Source organism: Talpa europaea, assembly GCF_964194135.1.
Source record: "Talpa europaea genome assembly, chromosome: 12".
Lineage (NCBI taxonomy): Eukaryota > Metazoa > Chordata > Mammalia > Eulipotyphla > Talpidae > Talpa > Talpa europaea.
In genome coordinates, this window is record NC_140079.1 from 15,290,978 (window position 1) to 15,316,185 (window position 25,208).

The 25,208-nt window shown below is 50.6% G+C and overlaps 1 protein-coding gene across 2 annotated transcripts in view; it reads left to right on the forward strand.

Annotated features, from left to right (window-relative positions):
* ZBTB16 (zinc finger and BTB domain containing 16) overlaps positions 1–25,208 on the forward strand; it is a gene marked incomplete at its 5' end in the record, with an annotated part of 171,129 nt that overhangs the window by 73,359 nt on the left and 72,562 nt on the right. For both annotated transcript variants that reach the window (XM_084249063.1, XM_084249064.1), the window contains one exon: positions 14,097–14,194. In XM_084249063.1, coding sequence (XP_084105189.1) covers positions 14,097–14,194 — 98 coding nt within the window. The remainder of the gene's footprint in view (positions 1–14,096; positions 14,195–25,208) is intronic.

Sequence of the window (25,208 nt, forward strand, 5' to 3'; positions counted from 1 at the left end):
CCCTCAGTTTCCTTCTCAATGCAGCAGAATTAAAAATAATACAAAGTTGTTCTGGCGCTCGTGTCAGGTATGTGCAGAAGAGTGCCAGGTATGTGCAGGTATGTGTCAAGAGGTACAGAAGAGTGCCTGGCACAGAGTACGCACTCAGAAGCATCTAATACATCATTTTTCATTCTTAACATCATTTTATATTGTTTGCATAACTGTTCTCACCTCTTGTGTCCCTGGTATTGGAGGCACTTGGGCTTCCTGGGATGACTCGGTGACACATGCTGGATGCGATGTGGTCTTGTGGCCAGGGCTGATGAGGAGGTGGTCTTTGCCAGTGTCAGTCTTGGCAGGATCTCTCAGTCAGTTCTGGTGTTTGGGGGAGTGAGGCGTCGTGGGGCGTGATGGGCTCTGTGCTCGAGAATCGTCCTGTTGCTTGAAAACTTTGTTCGCTTCCCACCCCCTTCCCCAGGAGCTCTGAGCCCTGCCAAGTCTGTGCACAAGCCTTGAAATGACAAAGTACCCTTTAGTTAATTGCACAACGGATTGCCTAGAGTTAAAAGTTCTGATTTATATGACTATAGCTCTAACTGCTCAATAACACAGGCCTGTAATCTACTTTCATTTCAAACAGAACGGTGATTTATAGGGCAGCATGCCGCTTTAGCTCAGAAATGAGGTGTTCAACATATGCTCTGTTGACATAAATTTGGAATTTATCGCTGTTGTCAAAACTGCCTGTTGGACAAAGGTGGGTATTAAGGCAATAAATGGCTCAGAATAGTTTTCTGTCACATTTCCTAACCATTGTATTCAGTCTATTTGAGGGAAAAATATATACTTAAAAGTAATCAAATGTCCAGAATCCATGCATCTTGTTTTGAATGGTGAGAAGGGCGGATGAAGGGATACGAGAACTTCAGGCGGGGGTGGGGTGGCGTGGCTTGGGGGGGGGGTGCTGGGGGTGTTGTCGAGGAGAAAGCTTTTCCTGAAGTTATGGCCTATTTTTAAGATTCCACTCTGCTTCCTTTCCCCCATCCCCATTAGGAGGTGGGCTTTCCTTTCTCATTTACAAAGAAAGGGAGGAAAATGAAAGCTCATTAAATAAAAATAGTAAAGGACATTTTTATGTGTGGGCTTAAAGCCAGTGGTGTCAGGGAGGAGTTAGTGAGTGGGGCCGTGAGGGAGGCAGAACGGGATTTTGTTTATAGGGAAATAAAGCCCCTGGCCAGTGTTGCTTCCTCTGCTCCCTGGAAGCATGGCTGTGCACCCACCTTCCCCGCAGGCACCGAGGCTCCTGGGGGCTGCCTGGGTCTCAGTGAGGGTGAGGAACAGGTGAGTGCCAGGCTGCCCCCAGTGAGCTACCTGTACCCCATCCGGATCCTGGCTTATTTGTCACCCACAGTGTGGCCAGCATGCACCTACCTACTCTCATCTCCCCCACGTTCTCAAGCACCCATGGGTGCTGTGCTCTTTGCTAAGCTTGAGAATAAAGAGAAAGGTGCAGCACTCTGTCTTCAGGTAGCGCTTCGTCTAATGCAGAGACAGGCAGGCAGATGCAGCCCCGGGCCACATGAGATGTGGCCAAATGGAGGGGCCAGCTTTGGGAGCAGAGGGGTGATGGGAGGGCCCCTGGGGATGCTGCCAGCTCTACTGCCTGGGGATTAGGTCCTTGCAGGCTGAACCCAGGAAAATTCAGGGGAAAAGGTACACTCTAATATTAAGTGACAGGCTCTTTTTTAAAAGGTGCAATATTGCGGTCAGCGCTTCACCGTGGTGTGCGTATGTGAGGATGGGTTTTCTGTGCTGTGTTGGAGAGCTAGGCGGGGTCCCTGTGCATGCAGCTGCCACCTCTCTCCACATGCCTCAGCCGCACGCCATGGACTGGCCACTGTGTCCCTGAGCACAGGAACACCAGGCAGGGACCAGCAAATGTCGGGGCTAAGGCGAAGACTCTTCTCCAGCCTCTAAGATAACAGAGCTTGCGGGGTGGTGCCTGTTAGTAGGTGTCACCATGGGGTGCAGGAGGGTGCAGACCCTGCGTCTGCACTGTCATTGAGCCCAGAGACCCCTGGATTATGCATTTCCCGCACGCCCACTGGGCAGGCTTGCAAGTTAGGAGCTGGAGGAGCACGCAAGCCGCCTGCTACTTTTCCCTGTGAAAACGAGGCGCAGCAGGGGGAGAGGATGCGTATTTGTTGCTTTTATTTTATTTTTCCTTTTATCTCCAGGTCCGCACGCTTGGAGCCGCTCGGCATTGATAAATGTGCTCTCGCACACACATGCACACAGTCCCCTTTCTCTCGCCCGCGTGCGTGCCACACACACGCAACCCCGCGCACACAGGCGTGGGCACCAATTGTAAGCCTCCTCTGTGTGGCTCACCCTCCTTTTGCCACCAACCCCTGTCCTTTTCACACAAAGCTCCCCGTTGGGAAAACTCATAATTTTTACACCACACAGTCTTGACTGGCCATTGCTGGAATTACTGTCTCTTTGAAGTGCTTTCTGCTGGGGCATTTACAGGCCGTTTTAATTACCTGCAGCTTGCAAGGGGCCTTGCTCTGTCCCAGCCTTTGTTTGTTTGTTCTTTGCAAGGAGTCTGTGTAGAAAGGAATACGGCTGCCTTCTTTTATAAAGAAAGAACAGGGAGGGGGAAGAAGTTTGGGGAGCCCTCCACAGGGCTTCTCCTGGCAGCCTGCTGCAGGGCACCCCGCCCATCCTCACAAGCTCAGGAAGAGAAGCCAGCCCTTGTTCTCGACTCCCCGTTTTCAGCAAGTTTTAGTTCCCTGGGTTCCTCTCTTAGGGTTTGCTTGGGGTATTTTTGCTTGTGTGTGTGTTTTTGTTTTAAGTATTCGTGAGTGTATTTTCAAACTTCCTATCACAGGGCTATGAAATAAAGCTTCCCTCATCACTGACCAAATCAAAGTCAGCTGCAGTTGAACTGGGACCCGACTCCTATTTTTTCAACTAAATCTGTTTAAGGAGTGTGTGTTATTAAATTATTGAGTCTGGATGTGGAGTGGAGGGAGGGGTTCAAGTCACATGTGGAGTAGTATTCTCTTTGAGCTGTCTGGGGTTTTACTTTTCTTGCCTTCATTTTTTATTTGATTCTCTCTCTAGAATGAACTAAATATAAATAGCCTTCTTTGGGGTTTCTGTTAAACACGAGTCTGGCATGTCATGTCTGCAGACAAGATGCTAGTTTACCAGAGGAGCCTTGGAAATTTATCCCCTTCTCTGAGGGCTTTTACAGCAGAAGGAATCTTCATTCATTTATTCATTTAGTCTGAAAATGAATTGAGAAATCTGAAACCTCATACATTGCTGATGGGAATGTATAAGGGTGCAGCTGCCTTGGAAAACAGTCTGGCAGCTCCTCCAAAGGTTAAACATCGAGGGACCAGGTGACCCAGCAATTCCTCTCCTAGGTACATACCCAGCAGAAGTGAAAGCATATGTCCACAGCTGAAACCTGGGCACAGAGCTTCATGGCCACATTTTCATAATAGCCAAAAGGTGGAAACAACCAAATGTCCATTGACTGATGCATGCGTACTGAAATGCGGTGTATCTGTACAATGGAGTATCATTCTTCAATAAAAAGAACGAAACAGCTGATGCCTGTGACGACATGGATCAACCTTAGAAACATCATGCTAAGTGGAAGGAGCCAGCCACAAAGGCCACATACTGTTTGATTCCATGTCTGTGAAATGTGTAGAGCAGACAGATCCATACAGGAAGATGGTGGATGGCTGGAGGCTTGGGGCTGGGGAGTGACTGCTAATCAGTATAGTGTTTCTTTTTGGGGTGATGGATATGTTCTAGCATTAGATGGTGGTGTTGTGGATGTGCTTAAAAGCCCCTGAATGGTATACTTTGAAAGGGTGAATTTTATGGCATGTGGATAATATCTCGATAAAGCTGTTATTTAAAGATATATTGAATGACAGCTGTGTCCCAGGCTCTGTGCCAGACTCCGAGGGCCCAGCAGATGGTGTCTGCCTTCATGTCGCTTATGGTCTAGGAGAGGGTAAAAACCAATACTAGTAAAAACCAATATATCTGTCAATGAAGTGCTAAAAGGAAATCAATAAGGAGCAGTAATGGAAGCAGCGTTGATGGAGAACCTACTGGAAGGACCACAGTTCCAGGGCTCTCTTACTCTCCTAGAGCCTGGCACACAGAAGGTGATTACGATACAGAATAAACAGCAGTGGGGACGAGCACCGTGGCCTCCCTGAGATGTCCCTGTAGGAGGTTAGAAAGTCCTCCCAAGACCCAGCTGTCCTGGGCTCGGATGCCATCATCAGGTATACCTACTTTTTAAAAAAAAGATTTATTTATTTTTGTACAAGAGCTGGGGTACAGGCCAGAGGCATGGGAGGGTGAGAGGATTCACCAGAGACAGAGTGGGGAGCAGAACAGGCAGACTGACTGAAATACACTGCTGAGGGGAGCAGTGGGTGAGACAGGAGAGGTCTGCTGCGCCATGTGGGATTCTTGCTGGCTGGCCGGGATCGAACCCACACTGCAGAGGCTGCAGGCAGCTCCACAGTGCTGCGCTCAACCTGCTGCGCCACCGGGGAGGTCCTGTACCTATTTTCTTAGAGGCTCCTTTGTTCCTTCTTCTTTATCATTAGAGTCAAGTGAAATCCGGATGCACAAAAGTCTCTCCTTTCTTGCTGGTGAATTTCCTCTCCCTTTAGGGGAGGCTTTGGGAGGACATTATAGGCGGACAGATGGTCTTTCCTCATGTGGGTGGAAGTGACTGTGGATGCTGACTTGAGAAGTCTGGGGACTTCCACCTGTTTCCATATATCAGCCTCGGTTTCCCCATCTACAAAATGGGGATCGCGCTTTCCCAACCACAGGGAGGTTTAGACTTTTTTCAGGAAGCCCTTTCTAAGTCAGATGTGAAGTATTAAATGCATTCGCATTATTATTATAAAACCTCAGTTGACTAGATTTTTTTTTTTTTAGTATTGTTTCTAGAAGAAAGAAAAAAAAGAACCAGCAGAGAAGTGGCTGTCTGTTTGGTTTTTGCCCTGTCCCTTTGTTGGCATGACAATACCTTTCACAAGTGATTCGATACCCATGCGGGTTAATCTGCTTAATCTCTTATTTTGTGTTCATAACCGATGTTTAGAATGATGACTCTGAAGCTCAGAATCCTCATAGAAAAGTAATTTAATTTTCAGTGTACTAAAGCAGAAAGTATGAGGCAATATACATTAAGAAGATTTTCCAGCAGGGTTTAATTCCACAGGAACTTTCTTCTTAGGCCCTTAATCAACCTCCGTTATTTTCAGCAGTCTCTGAGGATCCATGGCTGGTCTGTGGGATTTGAAGGTAGCATTTTGGCTTCCTGGCTAAAGTGAGAATGTGTGAGAAGGAGCTTAGCTAACCAGGAGACACATTTCCTCCACACACCCAGCAAAACAGGAAGATGAAGGAGTAGCTTTTAGAAAACTGTTTTCTCAGAAATGGACTATTTGGGCTAGTTTTGAAAATCTCACATGGGAGACAGAGGAAAAAAAAAAACAACAAAACAACCAAAGCCCGTTCATCCATAACCATGGTTCAGTTCCCTTATAGGGCCTTTTTGTATCTGCAGAGAATAGTCTGGATTTATTTTTGTTTCCGTTGGACTGACATCATCAAGCATGCATCATGGTGCCCTGCTTGGTGTTTGGAGACAACTCTGAGAAGCAATCAGTCTGAAGGCATTTTACTATTTTTCCTGGTCTTTTTTTAAAGCCCAACTTTTCTGCTTTCATTTAAAAAAAGAAAAAAAAAGGAAATAGAAAGAAAACTACAAAAGTGTGTATTGATCTCTTCCCCTCAGATCTTAACTGGCCAGTCTGTAATACCTTGCTTACATCTGCCAGGGTTTTGTGCAGTTTTGCGACATCTCCTTAATCCAGTGAGCATAAATAGAACATTTCAATCATATTTGGCTACCAGGAACTCCGCAGATAAGCACGCTAAGACCTTGTTGAAAGAGACTGTATGAGATTGTGTGCGATAAGATCATCCCATAGCCCTGCACCCAAATGAAAAACTTTTGTTCTTGGTGAAATTTGTTGATAGAGATATTTCAAATAAATGACTTAGGAGAACTTGGTATTTTAAAACAAAGGCCTGGTTATGTAACGGCCTGAAGCCCGGGCCTCCTGGTGCTCAACAGCCCCGAAGATCCTTCTTTGAGCTGTTGCTGCAGGGAGATTAGCAAGCCCCTTTGTCATTTCTGACATCGTATTTTAACACTGGCAGGCAGCCTTATCTGAAAGCACTGTACTTGGTGTGGTGGTGGCCGTGGGGAATGCCATTGTCCTTCGTCATATTTTTAAAACTCAGGACAGCTCCTTCCATTCTTCAGTTGCTCTGGGCTGGCCTTGATCCCAGGGCAAGGCAGGATGCATGACTTTCTAAGAAGCCTGTGAAGATCTTCCCTTTTGGACTATAGAGGTTCAACTGTTCTTGTGCTGGGGTGTGTGTGTGTGTGTATGTGTGTGTGTGTGTCGGGGTGGACTTTTTCCACCTGTGCATGTTTCTCTTTGAATTCTCTTTCCTGTTGATTGGCTCATTCATTCAACAAAAATGTGCTGAGTCCCTCCTATGTTCCGGGGTCAGCGATGGAGGTGGAGGGTCTGAATCGGATGGATCTGTCATGAAGGTTATAGTCCATCTCTCCAACAGGCCCAGGTCAGCCCCACAGGTTTTCTGTGTCATACATGTGATTGGAAAGGGCCTAAGACAGCCTCTACGAAAACCTTGCCCTGTTGGGAAGGTGTTAGTAAGTGGATGGGGATAGGGTAGGTGGTCTGACCCAGACCCTTGGTAGGTTATGGGCACAGTGAGAGTGAAAACCAGGTCTCCTGTATTCAGTACATCACACTTTAAATCTAGACAGTTCTTAAAAAAACATGTCTTTGCTGTTTTCTCCCCCTCCCATTATATAGCTTAGAAACCACCAAATGACCACCATCTTCCATGGTCCTGCTGTTCGGGACCCCCAGCAGAGGGACCCTCACTGTGTGATCACCTCACTCTCATCCTGCAGCACAGAAAGTGTTAACTGCCCTTCTCTTAGTTCTTGGTTGCTTTTTTCAATCTGTTGTTTGAAACCCTTGCCTTTTATTGGTATATTTACTTTATGGCATACATAAAGAGCTGTATTAAAAAATAAATTGTGTTGTAAAAGCATTCGGTAATGTTTATTAATATTGACTAGTCAGGGAGCAACGAACTCTATTGCTGGAAGGATAATTTGTGGTAATATCAGCTAAGCATTCACAGCTTGTCAAATCACTGTCTAATCTCAACATTAACAAAAAATTGGGTAAAAGGATAATTTCCTTTACGCCTTGAGAAAATGAGACTGACCCATTCCCCCCAGCCTAGATTAGAACTATCCCTTCTTTTTCTTCCCAGTGGCCTGAGGCTAGATTCTGTGACCAGCTATCTCTGTCTTCGGAAGGTGGGTGACCTCTACCCAGACACCAGCTTCTCCTGTCTTCTCTGGCTGCCTGCATCTGTGCTGAGGGCTGTGGAGTAGACATAGATGTGTGCTCCTGTGCTCAAGGACTTACTGTTTTGAAGAACTCATAAGTAGCTTAGTCCTGAATTGTGGACTTGATTTTCCAAGAAAGCCCATTGGAGAATCACCTGGGTATAAATAATGACAAACCTAGACTAGAATATGTCACTAGGGGTGGCATTAACAGGCCTTCCTTGGGGAAGATAGAATGTCACCTTTAGGTAGTAAGCTGCCTTCTTTGAGTCTTCCAGATGTCCTGTCAATGACTTTTTTTGGCTTAGGGTGGAGGGCTCTACTAGAACAAGCTCTGTTCTGAATACTTCCTCCCCACATAAAGGCATGTGTAGAAATTACAGGAGATTGGACCAACTATGGAAACAACCCACAACCACCCTGGAAGTTACTTTCAAGAGTAAATCTCTCATAGTCTAATAACTTCACATTTATATCTTCCTCTTAAACTTGGAGCTCAGAATGCTATTGACTATTAGGTCTTCCCCTGGCCATTGGAATTAAAGGCAAATGGACATCAAAGGTAAATCCTTGGATGTAAGAGAGTAGGGGAGAATGGAAACCCGGTGCTGAAATACGTGACTCTTCCCATTCTCGGTTCTGTTTCTCAGTGGAGCGGTGAGCAAGACCAAGGTGGAGTCCTCTTACCAGCAGGTTTACCCATAAGCATTGGTTGCTTTGAGACAGAAAACAGTGGCAGAGTAGGATGAGGGTCCTGCCTCGTCCCGTCCACCTGGGGAGACCCAGCACAGTGGGTGCCAGTCGGCCAGGCCCTGCTCCCCGGTGAAGCTGCAGGTTTATGTGGTGACTGGGTTCCTGGGGTAAGTAGAGGAGCTTGGAAATCGGTTCCATGGAGGTGGCAGACTTTTGAGAGGAGGCTCATTAGACCTTTCTTTGGACCTGACTCGCACGATCTCCATCTAGTCCTTGTCTATTCTGAGTACCTTAGACACTCTGAGCAGTCAAGTTGATGGTCACGGGATGAGAAGCCATCAGTCCCACATCTCGGGGCAACTTCTGCCTGTGGAACAGCTCAGACAGGCAAAGAGGGAGTTGGAAGGCTCTCTGAGGCCACATTGGCTGAAACTGAGAGTTGGTTTGGGGATGGAGTCAGAGAAGCTGAGAACAAGGAAAACATAACCTTATAAAAGCCACTAGAGCCTGGATTCCCCTCTTTTGTCCTCATTCAAAGGTGGTGGGAGTCCAGCTTGGAGTTCCTTCCCCCTCGCTTTCCCAGTTGCAGATTCTTACTCTCTGTGCTGGCCCCCTGTCAAAGCTCACAGGACACTCAATTTCCATGCTCTCCCACCTCCCCACCTCCAGAGGAGAGAGGGAGTGGCATGCAGCCCTTGAGCTATTGGGACAGAAATCCCTGTGCAATCTTCCTGCTTGTTGGTCAGCTCTGCCTCTGGGCAGAGGAACTTGCAAAGAAGTGAAACATTGGGCAGTTGGACCTTGTAGCCTTCTCTCTGGCAAGCAGCACTGCTGACCCCTCTCCTAGCTTTCTCCTCTTGGTCCTCAACCGTGTGGGGTGGGGGCAGGCTGGGCTCCTGCTGCAGAGAGTAGATAGAGAGGGTACCCCTTAGGAGCTGCTGTTAGGGTCATCTAACTAGAGACTGAGGGTTGGGAGGATAGCATTTGGCTTAACTCTGTTCATGCTTCCTCTCTTCTTGCTATTGGGTTCTGGGTAGGCAGGGGGCTAACCTGAGAGTGAGAGATGGGGGGCTGAAGTCCGGGCTTTATGTGGCTAGAACATAGCCATTGGCCTTCCTGGTGTCGACTTCAGGAGCCCACACAATAGGGCTCAGCTATAGATTTGGGGTTGCCCACAAAGCTCTTACATTTGGAATTTTATTATGATGAGAGGAAGGATGCCTAGACCCCACCTTAGATGGAGGAATTTCTTGGTAGCATTGAACATTGAACTAGACCCTGCAGAGGAAAGGGAGAAAGATATGGCTTCTGTCATTGCACAGTTCGTAGTATAAGGCAGATAGAATTTTCATGAATGTTCAGACATAGTGGTTGCCCAGCAGTTCATGTGGCCCTCTAGCTTGGTTTTACTACTGAGAGTTTTGTGGTTAAGAATTAATTAGAAGGAATGAGTCTTTCTTTCCTAATTGTTAAAATTTTGGATTCACTTGGTTCTAATTTCTTATGATTCACTTCTCTTGAGAAAATAGCTATGACTCTATCAGGGGTTATTTTTTTGCTTTTTAGACACCAGTGAAAATCTGTTAAAATCAAGGTGAGTTTCCCCGGGAGGTCAGGTATGGTGTGTGGTGGGGCTGCACTTGGAGTAGGGGGAACTTGAGCCTGCTCCCCAATAATAGATAGTGAGGACCTGAAACCTATGTGGGGGATGGAGTCCCCACTGGGTCTAGAATGGAGATGCTTGGGCTGTAACTGGGCTACTTTTGTTTTTTGTCTTTAAGATTGATTTATTTATGCATTCAAGAATTGGGGTATAGGCCAAAGGTGCAGGGTGAGAGGATTCACCAGAGACAGAGTGGGGAGCAGAACAGGTGGGTCTACTGAGATAGACTGCTGAGAGGAACAGCGGGCAAGATAGGAGAGGTCCGCTGCACCATGTGGGTAGCTCCCTGCCTGGGGATTGAACTCAGGTCATAGTGACTGGTGATAGCTTGATAGCGTTGAGATTTTAACCCCTTGTGCCACCAGGGAGGCCCCAGTAACTGGGCTGATTTTGAAAGAGTGCTCAGCAGTGTTGCTTTTTCTCAGCAAAGATGGCAGCTATGCAGAGAGGTGCACAAATGTCCTCAACTGTCCCCCTTCCCTGTGTTACAGTAGATGACCTTGGGTGCCCTTGGGCAGCTAGTGAAGAGACAGGACCAGACTGGGAAAATATGAGTGTATGTGATAAGGAGGGGTGGGCAGAATTTCCATTTTTTTTAAAGATTTATTTATTTATACAAGAAATGGGGTACAGGCCAGATGCGTGGGAGGGTGAGAGGATTCACCAGAGACAGAGTGGGGAACAGAACAGGCAGACTGACGAAATGCACTGCTGAGGGGAGCAGCGGGAGCTACAGGAGAGGTCTGCCGCGCTGTCTGGGACCCTTGCCACCAGCTGGGATCGAACCGCAGCGGCAGAGGCTGCAGACAGCTTCACAGCGTGGCACTCAACCGCCTGCGCCACCAGGGGAGGTCCCAGAATTTCCATTTTTATCAAAATGCCTTGCAGTTGCATCCTGTAGTGGTGGTGGTGGCTAGTGGTCTAAAGAGTGATAAGCCATGAATTCCTAAAAAATTGTTCTTTTGCTCCAGAGAGCAGTTGGAATTCTATTTCCACATTGGCCATTCTGTAGACTGTGTCATGGAGAATCTGCTGGTAGCCAACCCCCTTCATGCACTCAAAGTCTTCACTGTCTTTTCCTTAGAATTAGAAGTGTCCCCTGTCTCGTGTTCTTCCCTTGGTGTTTGGAGCATAATTAAAGACAACAGCAAACTAGTGCCAGGCACAGTTGAACTCCCAGGCTTCTGAAAGTGTTTCACTGTTGTCTTCTGAGTTTGTGTCACTGCCTGGGGCAGGACCTTTGTCCTATAGTATGTGTGGACACCACACTCTGGTAACCTGTGTGGGCCACTGAGTCAGGGGGTCAGGTGCAGGACTGTGCCCTTACTCTAAGAACTGGACACAAAGGACATCTGTGTTTTGGAGGACTGGAACCTGGGCGGCAGCAGAATGTTTGCCAAGGAAGACTGGCGATGAGTTTTGGAATTTTCTTTCACTGAAAGTTAGACCATCCGCGAATAAAGAAGGAAACTTGGCTCAGCTGGATCAGAAGGTTTTCAGATGACTAGATTCTGGGACTAGGGGTCGGTTTCTGCATGGAATGTCCTCATCTAACTGTCCGAGTGTCTAGGGCATCACACAAGTGAAACATGACTCAGAGAGAATAATAGCGGCCCTTCGAAGGGCCCTTGGGGACGAGGTAAAAAGATATGGGTAAGTATTTGATTAATGAAATGTAGGCTTGCTAAGGGACCAAGACCTCAGATAATGACCGCACCTGACTTAGAGGTGAAACACTGGGCTGGGACAGCATTATTTCTCCAGGCCTGTCCCTGGATGAGGGTCCAGGTCGGCTGACTGCTCCCCTGGCATTCTTCTCTGTCCCCTGACCCCTCTGTTGTGAAGGGCCTTGTTTCGTCAGATTCAGCACCAGCAGCTCGCAACCCTCTGTTACGGTCTCAACACATCAACATTCTGATGGTAACAGTCTGTTGGCTCTAAGGGAGCCTTTCAAAGCACACCAATCTAGTTGGCCAAATGAAGCCACGTCCTCCAATTTCCAGCCAAATCCGTTGACATCGACAGTAAAGGCAGAGAGGTTCTCCAGAAGGGCTCACCCAGGTGAGAGACTTGATTTGCAGGGGAGAGAGATGGGCCTCCAGGACCAGGGTTGGGGTGCTTTTCCCAAAGTCTGGTCAATCCTGAGTTCTTTGAGGACAAATTTGAGTGGCTGTTTGTCCTTCTGTTGCTCCTGACAGCCACCCCCTAAGAGATGGCCCCTCTGGAAGCTAAGAAATCAATTGTGATGGAACTAAATGAGATGACAATGCCTCTGCTGCCACCCCAGACCTAACCACGAGTGTGGCCAGGACAGGAGCTGGGGAGGCTCAGCTGTTCCCCATCCCTGAGGAAAGCAGAGCCCTGTGATGGGGATGCTCAGCTGCATGTGTGCGTCCACATGGGAGCCTGCACACACATGTGTTAGGCACCAGTTTAAGAACATGCTTTGCTCAGAATGCTATTAGGACATGGCCTGGTGGCTGGCGTTGTGAAATATATTTAGAGTGAAGAATGTTCGCTGAAAATGTTCTGTACTGTTACTATTTCTCAATTGGGATGGAGCAGCTGTGGCCAGGGACAAGATAACATTGGGGTGAGGCACACTACAGTGTCACTGGTGAGAGTATATGTGTGTGTGTGAGGGTGTATGTGTGTGATATTGAGAAATCACTTGTTGCCTTTGGCAAGAGGCTAAAGGAAAAGCAAGCAAACAAAACTGTGATTGAGAAAGTGTTCTGCGGAGGGACTGGGTGCCCAGCTCTCGAGGCTGTACACTGACCCGGATGTCTCCAGACCACAGAACCGGTTGGCCTATGCACTGACGAGGCTTCCTGTGGGCCCGCGTGGTTTGACCCACTGCTGGGTTTCTATCGTGGGTTTTGGAAGGTGGTGGTGGTGGGTGGCTTTGTGTAGTTGTTGTGATCTTGGTGCTGCCCATTTGCGGGTATAAGATACCCCCTCCCCTACCTGTTGTTTCGTCAGATTCAGCACCAGCAGCTCGCAACCCTCTGTTACGGTCTCAACACATCAACATTCTGATGGTAACAGTCTGTTGGCTCTAAGGGAGCCTTGTGCATGCTTCTGTCTATCCCCACTCCCCCTGCCTCTCAGCTCCTACCTCGGGCTACCGTTCGCCACCCCACCCTGTTCCTCAAGGCCCAGACCCTGGGCAGGTGGCAGGGCAGGTGGCAATACAAGGTGGGGGTGGATTCTGGATCCCACAGTGGCACGTAAGGGCCTGAGAAGCAGAGTGTGTGGGGGAGGAAAGTCAGTGTTCGGGCAGATGGCCCACCCCACACGGCAGCCAGCAGCTCGTGCTTCCATCCTGGTCCTGCCGTGCGCAGACCCTCTTGAGTGCCCAGCTCCCCACTCACCCACCCCCTGCATTAACTAGATGTAGACTGAGCAGTGGGATCTGGTGGGGAAAGGCTCCAGTGGGGTGTCAGTGGGAGCATGTCACAGGCTGCACCTCTGACCAGCCTCTGTCCTCCTGGGGTGGACATACCTACCAAGCCACCTCACTGAACTGACCTGATGGTAAAGATGAAATGATTACTGCCCCCTTCAAGCTCTTCTTTCTGCTGGACTCAATCCCCAGCACGAAATAAAGGGACGATGCTTCCAGAGCGGGGCCTTCGGGGGAGGGCAGGCGTGTTGGGGAGTCCCTGCAGCCTGGATGCCCTGTGAGGAGCATCTTGCATCCAAAAAGACTCAATAAGACGTCAGCTCATTCAGAGCCCCACACACACCAGCCCCTGCAGTGGGAGCGGGAGAGGGTTTGGGGTCAGCTCTCCTGAGGATGAAGGCCTTGGGCAGTGAGCCGCATGGTTGAGACCCAAATGAGGGCCACGCTGTGGCTGAGGCAGTGGCCCCACAGAGGGCCTGTGCTGGCATGGCCATGAGCTTCGTGTCTGTCTGGTGGATTTGGGTTCTCTGTCCTTCCTCTGAAATTGGATGTGACTTTAGTCTTGGTCTCTGTGGGTGAAACAGTAGCACGTGGCCTGCTCTTCCAGGCCTCAGGCGGAGTACGTGCATCCTTGGCAGCCTCCGTGGAAGAAGGGGCCATTGAGGCTGTCTGAAGATCCAGGGAGTCGTGTCCCTTAGCACCCACCTCCGGCTTCCATGCCCTCCGTCTCCCTTCCTCCCATCCACCTGCTGGTGAGCCCCAGGTAGGGGTGGGCGGCCTTCTGTGGAGCCAGTGCAGCGGCAACCTGTCTTTTCCTTTCCCTACAGGAAGCTGCACAGTGGGATGAAGACGTACGGGTGTGAGCTCTGCGGAAAGCGGTTCCTGGATAGTTTGCGACTGAGAATGCACTTACTGGCTCATTCAGGTAGGCGAGGACACCCCGACCGGCCCCTTGGAGCTGAGGCAGCCCCCTCTGGCCCCCACCCAGAACTCAGATGTCCCCACTGCCGGTCAGGGCCTCAGTCCCCCTTGTTGCACGATGACCCTTGAGTTCATGGACTGGGGGGGGGGTCATCCCATTGGCTGGACCATCTGGATGAGCCCACCCTCCCGCTCTGCGGGGTCTCCCAGGGCAGGGTAGCCCCCGGTGCCCTGTGTGATCTACCTTCCGAAGTAGTCTGCAGTTTCATTAGCAAAACAGTTGTGGAATTAGGTTCTCGCTGTCTAATGAATCTGACTATTGGGTTCACATTATACAGGAGCCTTTAATTAAATAGATATAGAAAGGTTGGAACACAAAGCTAGTTACAACGTGCTGTCTTTTGCAAGTTAATTTTATCCAATTCTAGTGGGGTTGGCTGTGCGGCTGCCGGTATTTTTGCTCGTGTTTGGGCAAAGCTGTTCTGCTCTGTGAGGCGTGGAAAGGCGAGACACACCTAATGTCCAGGGTGCCCGGGTGATGTTGGTGTGGCGGGGGAGGGGCAGAGAGGAGTCACCTGGCCTCAGTGGCTGAGGCCTCCACCCTTGCCAGCCAGGCTGGGGCTTTTCAACCCTGGGGTCACGTCTTGCGGCCAAGGAGAGTTGTCTTCTCTGGTCTGGCTTTCCTCTTTTGCCAACTCTCAGTGTTTCTGCCCATATTGCCTCCAACATCTGGCCCTCTGGGCGGGTGAGCATTTGTGAAATGGGCACAGGCTTTGGAGATGGGCAGAGAAAGATTCAAATCATGCCTGTACCTCTGTGTGACCTTGACCAGTTTGTCTTCTGAAGCCCAGTTTCACAACGCTGCTTTTGAGGATCAGGTGACAGAACATGTTAAAGCCACCCATTGTACACTCCTCGCACACAGCTGGTGCTTAATAAATGTCAGTTGCATCTGCCTCTACTTCCTTTTCCTCAGCTCAGAAGCTGTTGTCCTGGGGCGGGGGCGTGTCCCCATCCCCTTATTCCAGAAGCTCCTGCCTTGATTGACAGTTTGCCATCTGTCCTCGCTCCGTCCACGCCTGCATTGTCATGTCTGTGGGTTTGGAAGCTTCTTAGGCTCCTGTTTGCCTCTGCCTTGCAGGGTGACTCTGCCCTGCATCGGATGCTCTCTCTTTCCTGGCCTTCACTCCCCTGAAATGCCCCAGCTCCTCCTTTTCCTTTCTTCCCTCTTCCACATGCAGGGATTGGGCCACAGTAGACGCTGTCTGTCCTGGTGTGTCCACTCTGACCCCAGGTCTTTGTGTGTCCCCTGCTTCCTTCCCCCAGGATGCCCCACCCCTACCTTTTGCTCCACTGAACCAACTCTGCCTGCCCACCTGTCCCACCTTGACCTGGAGTCCCAAGTCCAGGCTTTCCTGTGTTTGGCACCTGCTTGCCACTTGTGTTCCTTCTTGTTCTATTTTTAGAACTTGCACCTTGTATCTTCTTGCTTCCCTTCAACTCTGCATGGTGTTCAGGGTTTCATGAGCTATCCGCCAACCAGGTTGGCCGCCTGCCCCCGCCTGCGGGGTGTGGGTTTTCTGTTTCTTCCGCTCCCGATCCAGACCCCTGTGTGGTCTCTAAGGGGCATGGGACACTGGGGTGCAGGGTGCACCCTTTCATCCTGTGGTTAAAGCTCCCTTGCCCCTCCGAACTCAGCCTGTGAGCATCCTTTCTGTGTACAGAGCTGGAAAGAGAGGTCATCCTGGTGGTTAGACCCTCTGGACTAGGGGCCAATGCTCTGCCAGACACATCGGCTGCTTGCTTTGCTGGATGCAGACCACACACCTTGCTTCCCAGACCCTGTGGCTTTCTCACCCCGTTCCCTCTGCTTGAAATACCATTTCCCAGTCTTCCAGTCCTGCCACGGGCCTTCCACAGTGCCATCCGCGACTGCTCCCACCTCCAGCTGGAAGCCATCGTGCTGCCTTCTGCGTGTGCACAGTTTCTTATCCGGAGCTGTGGCCTGGCACCTTCTTTCTTCCTTGTGGTGTGGTTATTTGGGGACTTGCCTTAGCTCCTCTACTTGGGAGTCAGGGCTCTGTATTAGGCACCCACTTCCTGACCATGTGACCCTGGGCAAGAAATGTGGGCTTCCTGAGCCTCGACTCCTTGGTGGTGAGCTGAGAGTACTTACCCCTGCCTCAGAGAAGTTGGGAGGCTGGGTCTGGGTGACTTCCCTCTCCCTCTGTCCCTCCAGTAGACTAGAAGCTGCCTGCGCACACAGGGTCAGTCCCATTATGTGCAGCCATTGCACAGCACATTCTTGGAGCCCATCGGTGCTGAGCAGCCTGGGAGGCTTAGGAGCGCCCAGGGCAACCGCAGTCTCCTACTGGGTGTCTCCTGCAAAATAAACTATTAGGACTGTGTCCCAGGGTTTGGCCGGGGGCTGCCAGGGGCCCGCTGGTCTGTACTGGCTAAGCATGGTAGCCGCTGTACCCACCGTGGAGCATACTCAGTGGTGTTGGTGGGGCCGGTGAGGGGGCAGCACTGACATGCCTCCAGGGGGGGCGTCTGAGCCAGAGCAGGCCGAGGGCTGCTCCGCTGCCCGGCTGATGTCCTGCAGGGACTGGGGTCTCCTCCAGATGCCCCAGCAGCTTTGGGAATTGGCTTCTATACCTGTAGTCTGGTGGGCAAAGGATCAGTTTCTCTGCATTTCACTTGGAGTGCCCTTGTGAAGGAGGACTTGGTGATGGGGGAGGAAGATGGGCCAACCATGCTTTCATTTACTCTTGCCCAAAGCCTGAAGCTGCGTAGATTCCGCCATTTCTGTTCCCTGCTTTTTCTTTCTATTGTTCTGTATACCTCTCACCCCTGTGCTGGGATGTCTGGGAAATAAAATATATATATTTTTTAATATTCCTTTTTTTTTAAAATTTATTTATACAAGCACTGGGTACAGTCAGAAGCGCGGGAGGGTGAGAGAATTCACCAGATCCAGAGCAGGGAACAGAACAGGCAGACCGACGCAATACACTGCTGAGGGGAATAGCGGGCGGCAGGAGAGGTCTGCGCGCCATGTGGGACCCTTGCCGGGGGCCGGGGATCAAACCGGTGCTGCAAAGGCTGCGGACGCTCAACCGCTGCGCCATCAAGGGAGGCCCTGGGAAATAAAATATTAGCAGGGTCTTTGTATGACTAGCCCACCTGCCGAATTGTGTGCCCCTGCTAAACAGTGAGAGCCCATGGCCTGGTCAGGGGGTTGGAGTTGGGGGTGACAGTTCTTCACTCACCTTCAGGGGGCAGACGTCTAGTTTTACACATTTTGACCCCCACTCCTGCATGATAACAGAACTATGATGTGTTTGAGAAGCCGGGGACCCTAGATGCCACCAGACTTTCTTCCTGTTCTGTTCTGAAGCCTCCTTGCCGGGACCCGACAGCAGGAATGGCCCCTAAGTGTCTGGGGAGCAGATCCACTTTACAGATCACTGAGGAATGGAGCAGCAGTACAGAGCCTAAATCAACTATAAGGGGTCCAGAATCCAGGGGACCAGTTTCTGAAAGGAGGCTGGTGGAGGAGAAAGAGTCTGGGCCTGGGCCTGGGCCGGGTTGCCCGTCCCTTAGCCTCCTGCTGGCCTTGCACCGGCACCTTCCTGCTGTTTTCTTGTGCTGGTGGAGTTGAAGGACCCGTGCTCACTTCCTCGCTGGCTGTGGGGCTGCCCCACCCCCCTTGGCGAGCATGGCCTGTGTTTGTTATTGTAGTTCTGGCTTGGGGCCAGGCCTGGCTGGGCGCCAGCCTTGTGGGTACAGTGTGTACAGTGAGTGCTGAGCCAAGTTTGTCATCATACACGATTAATTTTTTTTTTCTAATCTGGTAGGGGTGGGGTGAAGGAGGAGGCAAGGAGACTTTCTCCAGTACTGGAGAACAGGCCACGTTGAATTCTGCGGAGATGTTATTTGTGATAGGATAAAGCACGCTGGCTTGTTTGCCTCTGCCTCTTCCCTACCCCCCCCCCCCCCCCCCACACACACACTTCTCTCCTGGTCTTCCCCTTCTCTGTGCATTTCCCTATCCGAGGAAATCAGCCTGTATGGGATCGACAATGTGAGGTCTTATTTCCAGTGACTAGCATACTAAATTTATACTCCTAAATCAGTTTTCATTGTGTTGAAATTGACAATTTGTTTAATTAGAAGTTTGCCCTGTAGGAGGCCCTTCTTCGAGACGGTTCTTCCTTTTTCTCTTTCTTTTTTAAGACCCTAAATAGTAGTAGTGAATGTTCCATTTAATTCAAGTTTTTATTTCAATTCGAATGTGTTAACTAATCAAGTGTTTATGAGATATACCTGATGATAACAATAAGTTTAAATTAACAAACAATAACCCAATTCATGAACTAATGAGGCTGATTCCCCTGGCCCTGGCTTCTCAGGGGTGGCTTTGGGATCGGGAGGGTGTGAGGCCCAGGACAGAGGCTGGGATGGAAGGAGAGATGGCCTCCAGTGTTCCTGCTGGAGGGGGAGCCTGGGGTGGGTGCAGGATTGTGTGAGGAACCCAGCCCCTCTGTGTCACTGGATCAGTCTGAAGTCTCCCTGCCCCCCCACTTTGCTGCCTCCTCCCTTGTGGGACTGGGGTCCTGGAGCACGTACAGGCCACTGCTGTCTCTCCTGCCACTCCTCATTCTCCCTCAAAAAGTGACTGTAGCTCTGGAATGTTTTTGCAGAGACCACAGACATGGGCAGTGACTCAAGGAGGGTTGCACTTGCCTGTGTGAGGTGCCCGATAGGTAGCACTTCCCACAGCCTCGTGCTTAGAAGGGAACACACCCAGAACTCCTTGCCTTTAGTGTTCACTGGGCCGCATCCTGTTCAGGAGTTTGCCTGCTTCTCCGGTCTGCTGCTATTACGGGAGTGCCATTCATTTCTGGAGCCAGAGGACGTTGAATAAGCACTAGCTGTAGGCTGGGCTCTGTGCACTTGACAGTGGAGCCAGCACCGCAGCCCTACCCTCAGGAGCTGGAGTCTAGTAGAGGGTCCAGTGGGCCGTGAGGTAGTGATAAAAGAAGGTAATGTATTCAAAGTGCCAAGAGAGAGATCTGGAAGAGATTCCAAGGAGGAGGGTGTCCCCCACCTGAGCCAGCCCCAGCTGCCTATTGATGTGCAGTGTAGCCGGGATGGGGGTGGGGGGGTCTGGGGGCAAGATTCTAGAGGGCCTGGAGTAGCAGCATAATTTGATTTTTTTCTGTGGCACTAAAAAGTCATTGAAAGGTCCAGAATGGCAGAGGCACATTCCCCCCTCTGGAAGGGAAAGGACTGTAGGACTTTCTGATGTGAACTCGATGGAATATAGAATTTATTAGACCCGGGGGACAGTGGCATGACTGACAGTCCATCTTGGGATGTGGCTGGCGTGTGGAGCAGCTCGTATCTCTGGCACTGTTTGGGGGCACACGGCAGCCTTTCTTTGGGAGTGCAGTCACGCCAGAGGGTCAGCTCCCTGGACTCGGCCCTCTGCCCCCTTCTCCGTGGCTGTGCAGAAACCAGCCCTGAGGCCGGCCTCTTCCCCATAGTCAGAGCCAGCAGGAAAGAAGACGGTATTTGGCGGATAGATTTTCTGATTCCAGCGGCAGCCTGGGGTGGCCGGGGCCTATCACTGGGGGCCTGGCCCCATCTGGCAGGAAAAGGGCTCCACAGGTTAGGGTCACAAACCAGCTTGGTTCCCTCCCCGAATGGAAAACAAAGTTGCATTGTGTCACAGATCTGTGGATTGCATTTGTTTTATATTTCCTTTTGGATCACTGAGCATTGGGTTTTGGGGTTCTTCTTCCCAAAGATAGAGAAAGTGGGGCGGTAGCGAGGTAGCCGGAAAATTCCCCAAAGTGGGAAGTGAGCCCACAGACCTGTGGTTGGAGGGGCATCTTCAGATTCAAAGATGGCTTCTTAGCACCTGCAGCAACCCTGACCTCACAGCTCCTGTCCCCAGGGCCTCTCCCTTCCCAGATTAGGTGTCTGCTAAGAGCAAGAGACCGGGGCTGATCCAGGCAGCTCCGTGCCCGCTGCTAGGCCACCCCTCTCTGCCTGTTCGACGATTGCCAGGCTGCCTGGCTCGGGCTAACCTGCCATCGGGATAAAAGTAGTGGGAAACCCGCAAGAAACTTCCCCAGGTCCTGTGATGCCCTCCATGTACCTCCAGAGGGCACGGGGTGGGATGTGAGTGCCTCCGAGAGACCCCCTGCCTTCCTTTCGGGGTCTGAGGTTATGGGGTGCGGAGAGAGGAAAGAGCGGAGAGCAGCGCCTGCTTTCCTGGCTCTCTCTGGAACACGCTTCGCCCTCCCTCCTCTGGACTTGGCCTGCTTCCCGAACTTTTTCCCAGAGTGGTGTCGTCACTGGCCTGCCGGCAGGTCTGGATGTTCTGCCAGCATTCCAGAGAGTTTATGATCGCTTGCAGATGTGCCTCCAAGAACACACTGTACCCAAAGCAGAAATTAATGCAGGCTTGACTGCTGTCCAAGCCCATACACGGGAGAGAGGAAAAAGAAAACAAAAACTGTTTAATGCTGTTTATAAATTATACACTGGCTGATGAAAAATACATTTCTGCCCCCCCCTTTCCTCACTGCCCCCCATCCCCACCCCTTCTCCCTTTCTGCCTCAAGAGCCTTAGACTGAGACCAGAAGAATATGGTTTTGCTTTTTAGCTCCTGTTTTGGCTGGGATCCGAAACCCTGCTGCTGATTCACAGCCAGAGTATTTTTCCCCTTTACCTGATGAAATATACTGAGTTTTCTAACCCAGATGGGGTGTTTTTGGTTTTGTTGTCTGCTCTTTTTTTTTTGGCTAGAGATTTTGTTTACAGCAAGTGATGGGACCTGGGATGGTGCTGGGTGTGATGCTGGTCCCGGGGCAGATAAGCCCCCGTGTCTGCCCACCAGGGTGTCGATGGGTGTGTCTGGGCCTGCCCCCCACCCCCAGGGCCAGCAGAACGGAGAAAGTTGGGAAAGTTCACGGCAGGCCATTGTATTAAACAGTGTTTTCACCACTTCCCTCCCGCCCCTTCACCTCCAGCCCCTGTGTGAAGAGGGGGTTCGCATAGCCCTCCCCCCAAATCCACATGTCTCTACCTCCATATGGTGCCTTAGCAGGGGTTGGGGAAGCTGGTGGCGTCTGCCCCTCTGGATCCCAGCCTCTCCCCCTGCACGCAAGTCCCCCATCCCAATGTATTCTATAAATTCGTTTCCACATGATGTCTATCCATTTATATGGCTTTTGTGTTTTTTAATACTGCTAATGTTTATCATTTGCCCAACAGGCTCGACAGATTTTGCTTCCTGTAGAGCATCGAGGCTTTAGAGCCCCCTCGTTGCTAAGTAGCAGTCTCCCTGTACTGTAATGGGCTGATTTTGTATTCCGTTCAGCGCTGTGTCTTATTTTTGTATGCAAGACAAAGTGTTTTGATGGAGGACGATTACAGCAGTGTCTGGAGGCTGTTTGGAGTTTTATGGGCTGTACAGTACACTGTGTGCTCTCCGAACAGAACACAGGCTGTTGAATTTTGGATTGGATTTGTCATTTTTTTCCCCCCTCAGAGAGGAGCCTGTCAGTTAGAACATGATGCTAAGGGTGGAGGAGCGAAGTGGAAATTATGTAATAACCTCTTCTCTCTGTCTCCCTCTTCTGTGTGTCTCTGTCCCTTTCCGTGTCTCTTGTTCGCTTTCCCTGTCTCGCTCTGATTTTTCTCTCCTGAAATAGGGAGGCTGCTTCCCTCCACCCTTGTTCGTGCCACTATGAGATTTTTGTCAACCTCGAGGATGACGTTCCTGTTAGGGTTTGAGTGGCCCTGGAGGGGTGGCTGCCCGGACACCCTCTTGGCTGCTGTGTGACTGGATATCCTCTTCTTGGCTCCGTCCATCCTTCCTAAGTCCTGGGCTGCAGGACTGGCCCTTGTTTCAGTCTGAGGATGAGTGGATAGAGGGGCTGTAGGGTAGGGGCTGCTTGCTTATGTGAGATTTACCAAGGGCCGTTTTCATAGTCCCAAGGCCTCTTCCTGTAGCGGTCTCCCCAGCATGCCACCTGCCAGGGTTCTTGGTGGGCCTGCATCCACTCTCCTCTCAGCTTTCATGCCCTGGCCCGCTAGCCAGGCTGGTGTAGACCCCAGAGTCCAGGACCGTGCCTGGGAGACGGGCTGCCTCTGCACGTGGTCAGTCTCTCTGCCGGGTCCTCCTCTGGGCCCTGTGGGGGCAGGTGTTCATTTTCCAGCTCTGCTCTCCCACTCACCGTCCATTTCCCCCAGCCTCCTTTCCTCTCTTTCCACCTATTTGTCCCTCATCTTGTTCTGCGTCGACCTTTTCTTGAGTTTCTTTTGCGTTGTCTGTCTTCTGTCTTCCTCTATCTCTGGTTGGGGTGGGGGACGCAGTGCTGCCCGGAGGCCTGGGGAGGCCTGCTGAAGAGTGCCCAGTGTGTGCTCCCAGCCCCTGCCACCTTGGCTGCCCCTGCCCCGTGTCTGTCAGGAGTCAGGGGCTTCTCTGACTTGGCTCCTGTTTCTCTTGGGTCCCCCAGATGCTTTCTCAGGTTGCAGTGAGCATGGGCCCGCAGATGAGCAGCATTAGGATTTGCAAAGTCCTTACTGGACTTTACTATAAAAAGTGTGCCTTGCTGCACTGCCCACAGAGCTCTGTGCCATGCCCTGGAGCACGGGGCACACTGGGCTCTGGGCTGTCCCCCTCGCGTCCCATGGCCTGGCACAGTGTCTGGCATGCAGAAGGCTTCAGGTAAGTGTTGAATAAGTGAATGTCCTGTTACGAGAGTGTTTGCACCATTAGTGCAGATCTGCGCTTGGTGGGGTCGATGGCAACCCCAATTTGGGGTACCTCTCTCAAAAGAGGTTTATGCCCATCAAGAGCCCCTCCCAGGGGATAGCCAGTGAAGGGAGAGGCCTGAAGCTTCAGCTCCTTCGGCTTTGGGCAAAACAGGCCTCTGTGCACCACTTTGAGGAGTGGCTGGTTAAGGATCCCACTGTGTGGGGACACTGGAGGCTGGGGACAGGATGGTGATAGCTCTCCTTTCTGGGGATCCTCAGAGCATGGGGGGCCATGTTTGGGGGGTGTCAGGTTGGCCTTCTACAAAAGTCAGGGAAAATTCTTCCTCCTTTGGCAAACTGCCGCTAGTCACAGGCACCTGGTTGTTAAGGACTGACCCTGTGTCCTCTGTCGCCCAGAGCCACCAGGTAGATCAGTACACTTGGAGGCATCCTGACCTCCACGCCGCCTCTGGGACTGTCAGAGGAATGCCAGGACATCACCCCTTTGCTCAGTGTTCCTTGGCCTGTGTCTTTGGTCCTCTAGCTTCCTTTCATGGGGGGGTGTGTGTGTGTGCATGTGTGTGTGTGTCTTGGGGAGACACCATGAGAGCAAGGGGACCTGGAGGTGGTGGGAAGTGTGCACAGAGACTTAGGCATTTGTTCTGGGAGCTTCTCCACTTGTCATTACTTAGGGTCGGTGGAGGAAGTAGGGTTGGATGTGTCTCTGTGAAAGACCCACCCAGAAGGGGTGAAATAGCTGTAGCTGTGCCCCCAGAAACCAGGGGCAGCTGTGTGCATGCGTGCTGGTGAGTTTGTGTGTGTTCGTGCATGAGAAGAAAAGAGAGAAAAGCAGCGTTTACAGGAAATACTCAAAATTCTTCCTCGGCTGTGATAGCCCCGCACAGACCATTACCTTGCAGATTTAAAGACTAAATGAGCTCATCATATCTAGCGACTTCGCCGACTTTCATGCTTGGTTGCAAAGTCTAAGTTACCTTTGCATTTCAACTTCATTGTTTGCTACCAGTTCCTAGATGCTGGTGGTGTGCGTCCCTGTCTTGGGTTCCACCACTAACGTGTAGATTTGGTCTGCTGGAGGGGGATGTCTCTCAACAGGACCCCACTGAAGAACCTTTTCATTTCTAAAACGTCCCGTGACCTCCCGGGCCTGAGCTGGAGTTTCTGAGGAATTCCGTGGGCTAAGACGGAACAGGGGCTGACTTTGGGGGAGGGGGCTAAGTTTTTTCACTTTTTAATTTCATAATTTGAGTTTTATATGAATGATTCTGCGTTCCGTGCAAGACTCTGCATTTTCATAACTGTCTCTTCCACTTTGGGTAAAGGAAGGAGGGAGAAATAACAGCAGCAGCATTCTGTGGGCAAAGGAAGAAAACAAGAGAATGGGGCAGAGAACAGGCTAAATTTAAAATTGTAATTGGCTGACTTCCACTGGCTTGCGGGTGTTTTAATGACTCATAATAACTTCATTTAAAACCAGCTGAGCAGAAAATAGATTGGAGAGGAGCCTCGGGCCATTATGGATTTGTTTTTTTTGACAAGCTCGGTTTTCAGCAGCCAGGAAGGCTCTCAGAGAGGGCTTGGCTGTGTTTCTCTCTCTCTCTCTCTCTCTCTCTCTCTCTCTCTCTCTCTCTCTCTCAATCTCTCTCTCTCTCTCTCTCTCTCTCTCTCTCTCTCTGTGTCTCTCAGGGTTGGTGGTCTGCCCAGGAGAGATTGTAGAGAAACCAGGGCTGCTATGCTTTTTTTTCTTTTCATGCCCCCTCCTTTTTTTAACTGATTAAAAATAGATGCCTTGAGGTATTATTTTAGCATCAGTAGGAATTTTTTTTTTTACTTTTGATGTGGTAAATGGAACATAAATAAAATTGTTTTTGAAATTACTGAATTAATTAGGTAGTAAAGCCACTACAACACATAAATCTCCTTTACTGGTCACCCTGATCCATATTTCGGGGGTGTTCCTCTTTCTCCCCAGGGCCCTCTCTCCCCACCCACTCTGCCTTCCCCCCAGTGGAGACCCTCCCTTTGAATGACAAGGATCTTTTATCATCCCACCAACAGCAAAATATTTTTTTAAAAAAAAATCCGTAGGATTTTCACAGAATTGGTTCTGTCCAGTCAGTCAGCTGGAGGAAGCACGAGTTTTGGGAATTGCCAGGGAAGGCTCTAACCTGCGTCTAGTCGTTTTAAATAGATGCTGTCTGTTTCCCGAGCCAGGCGC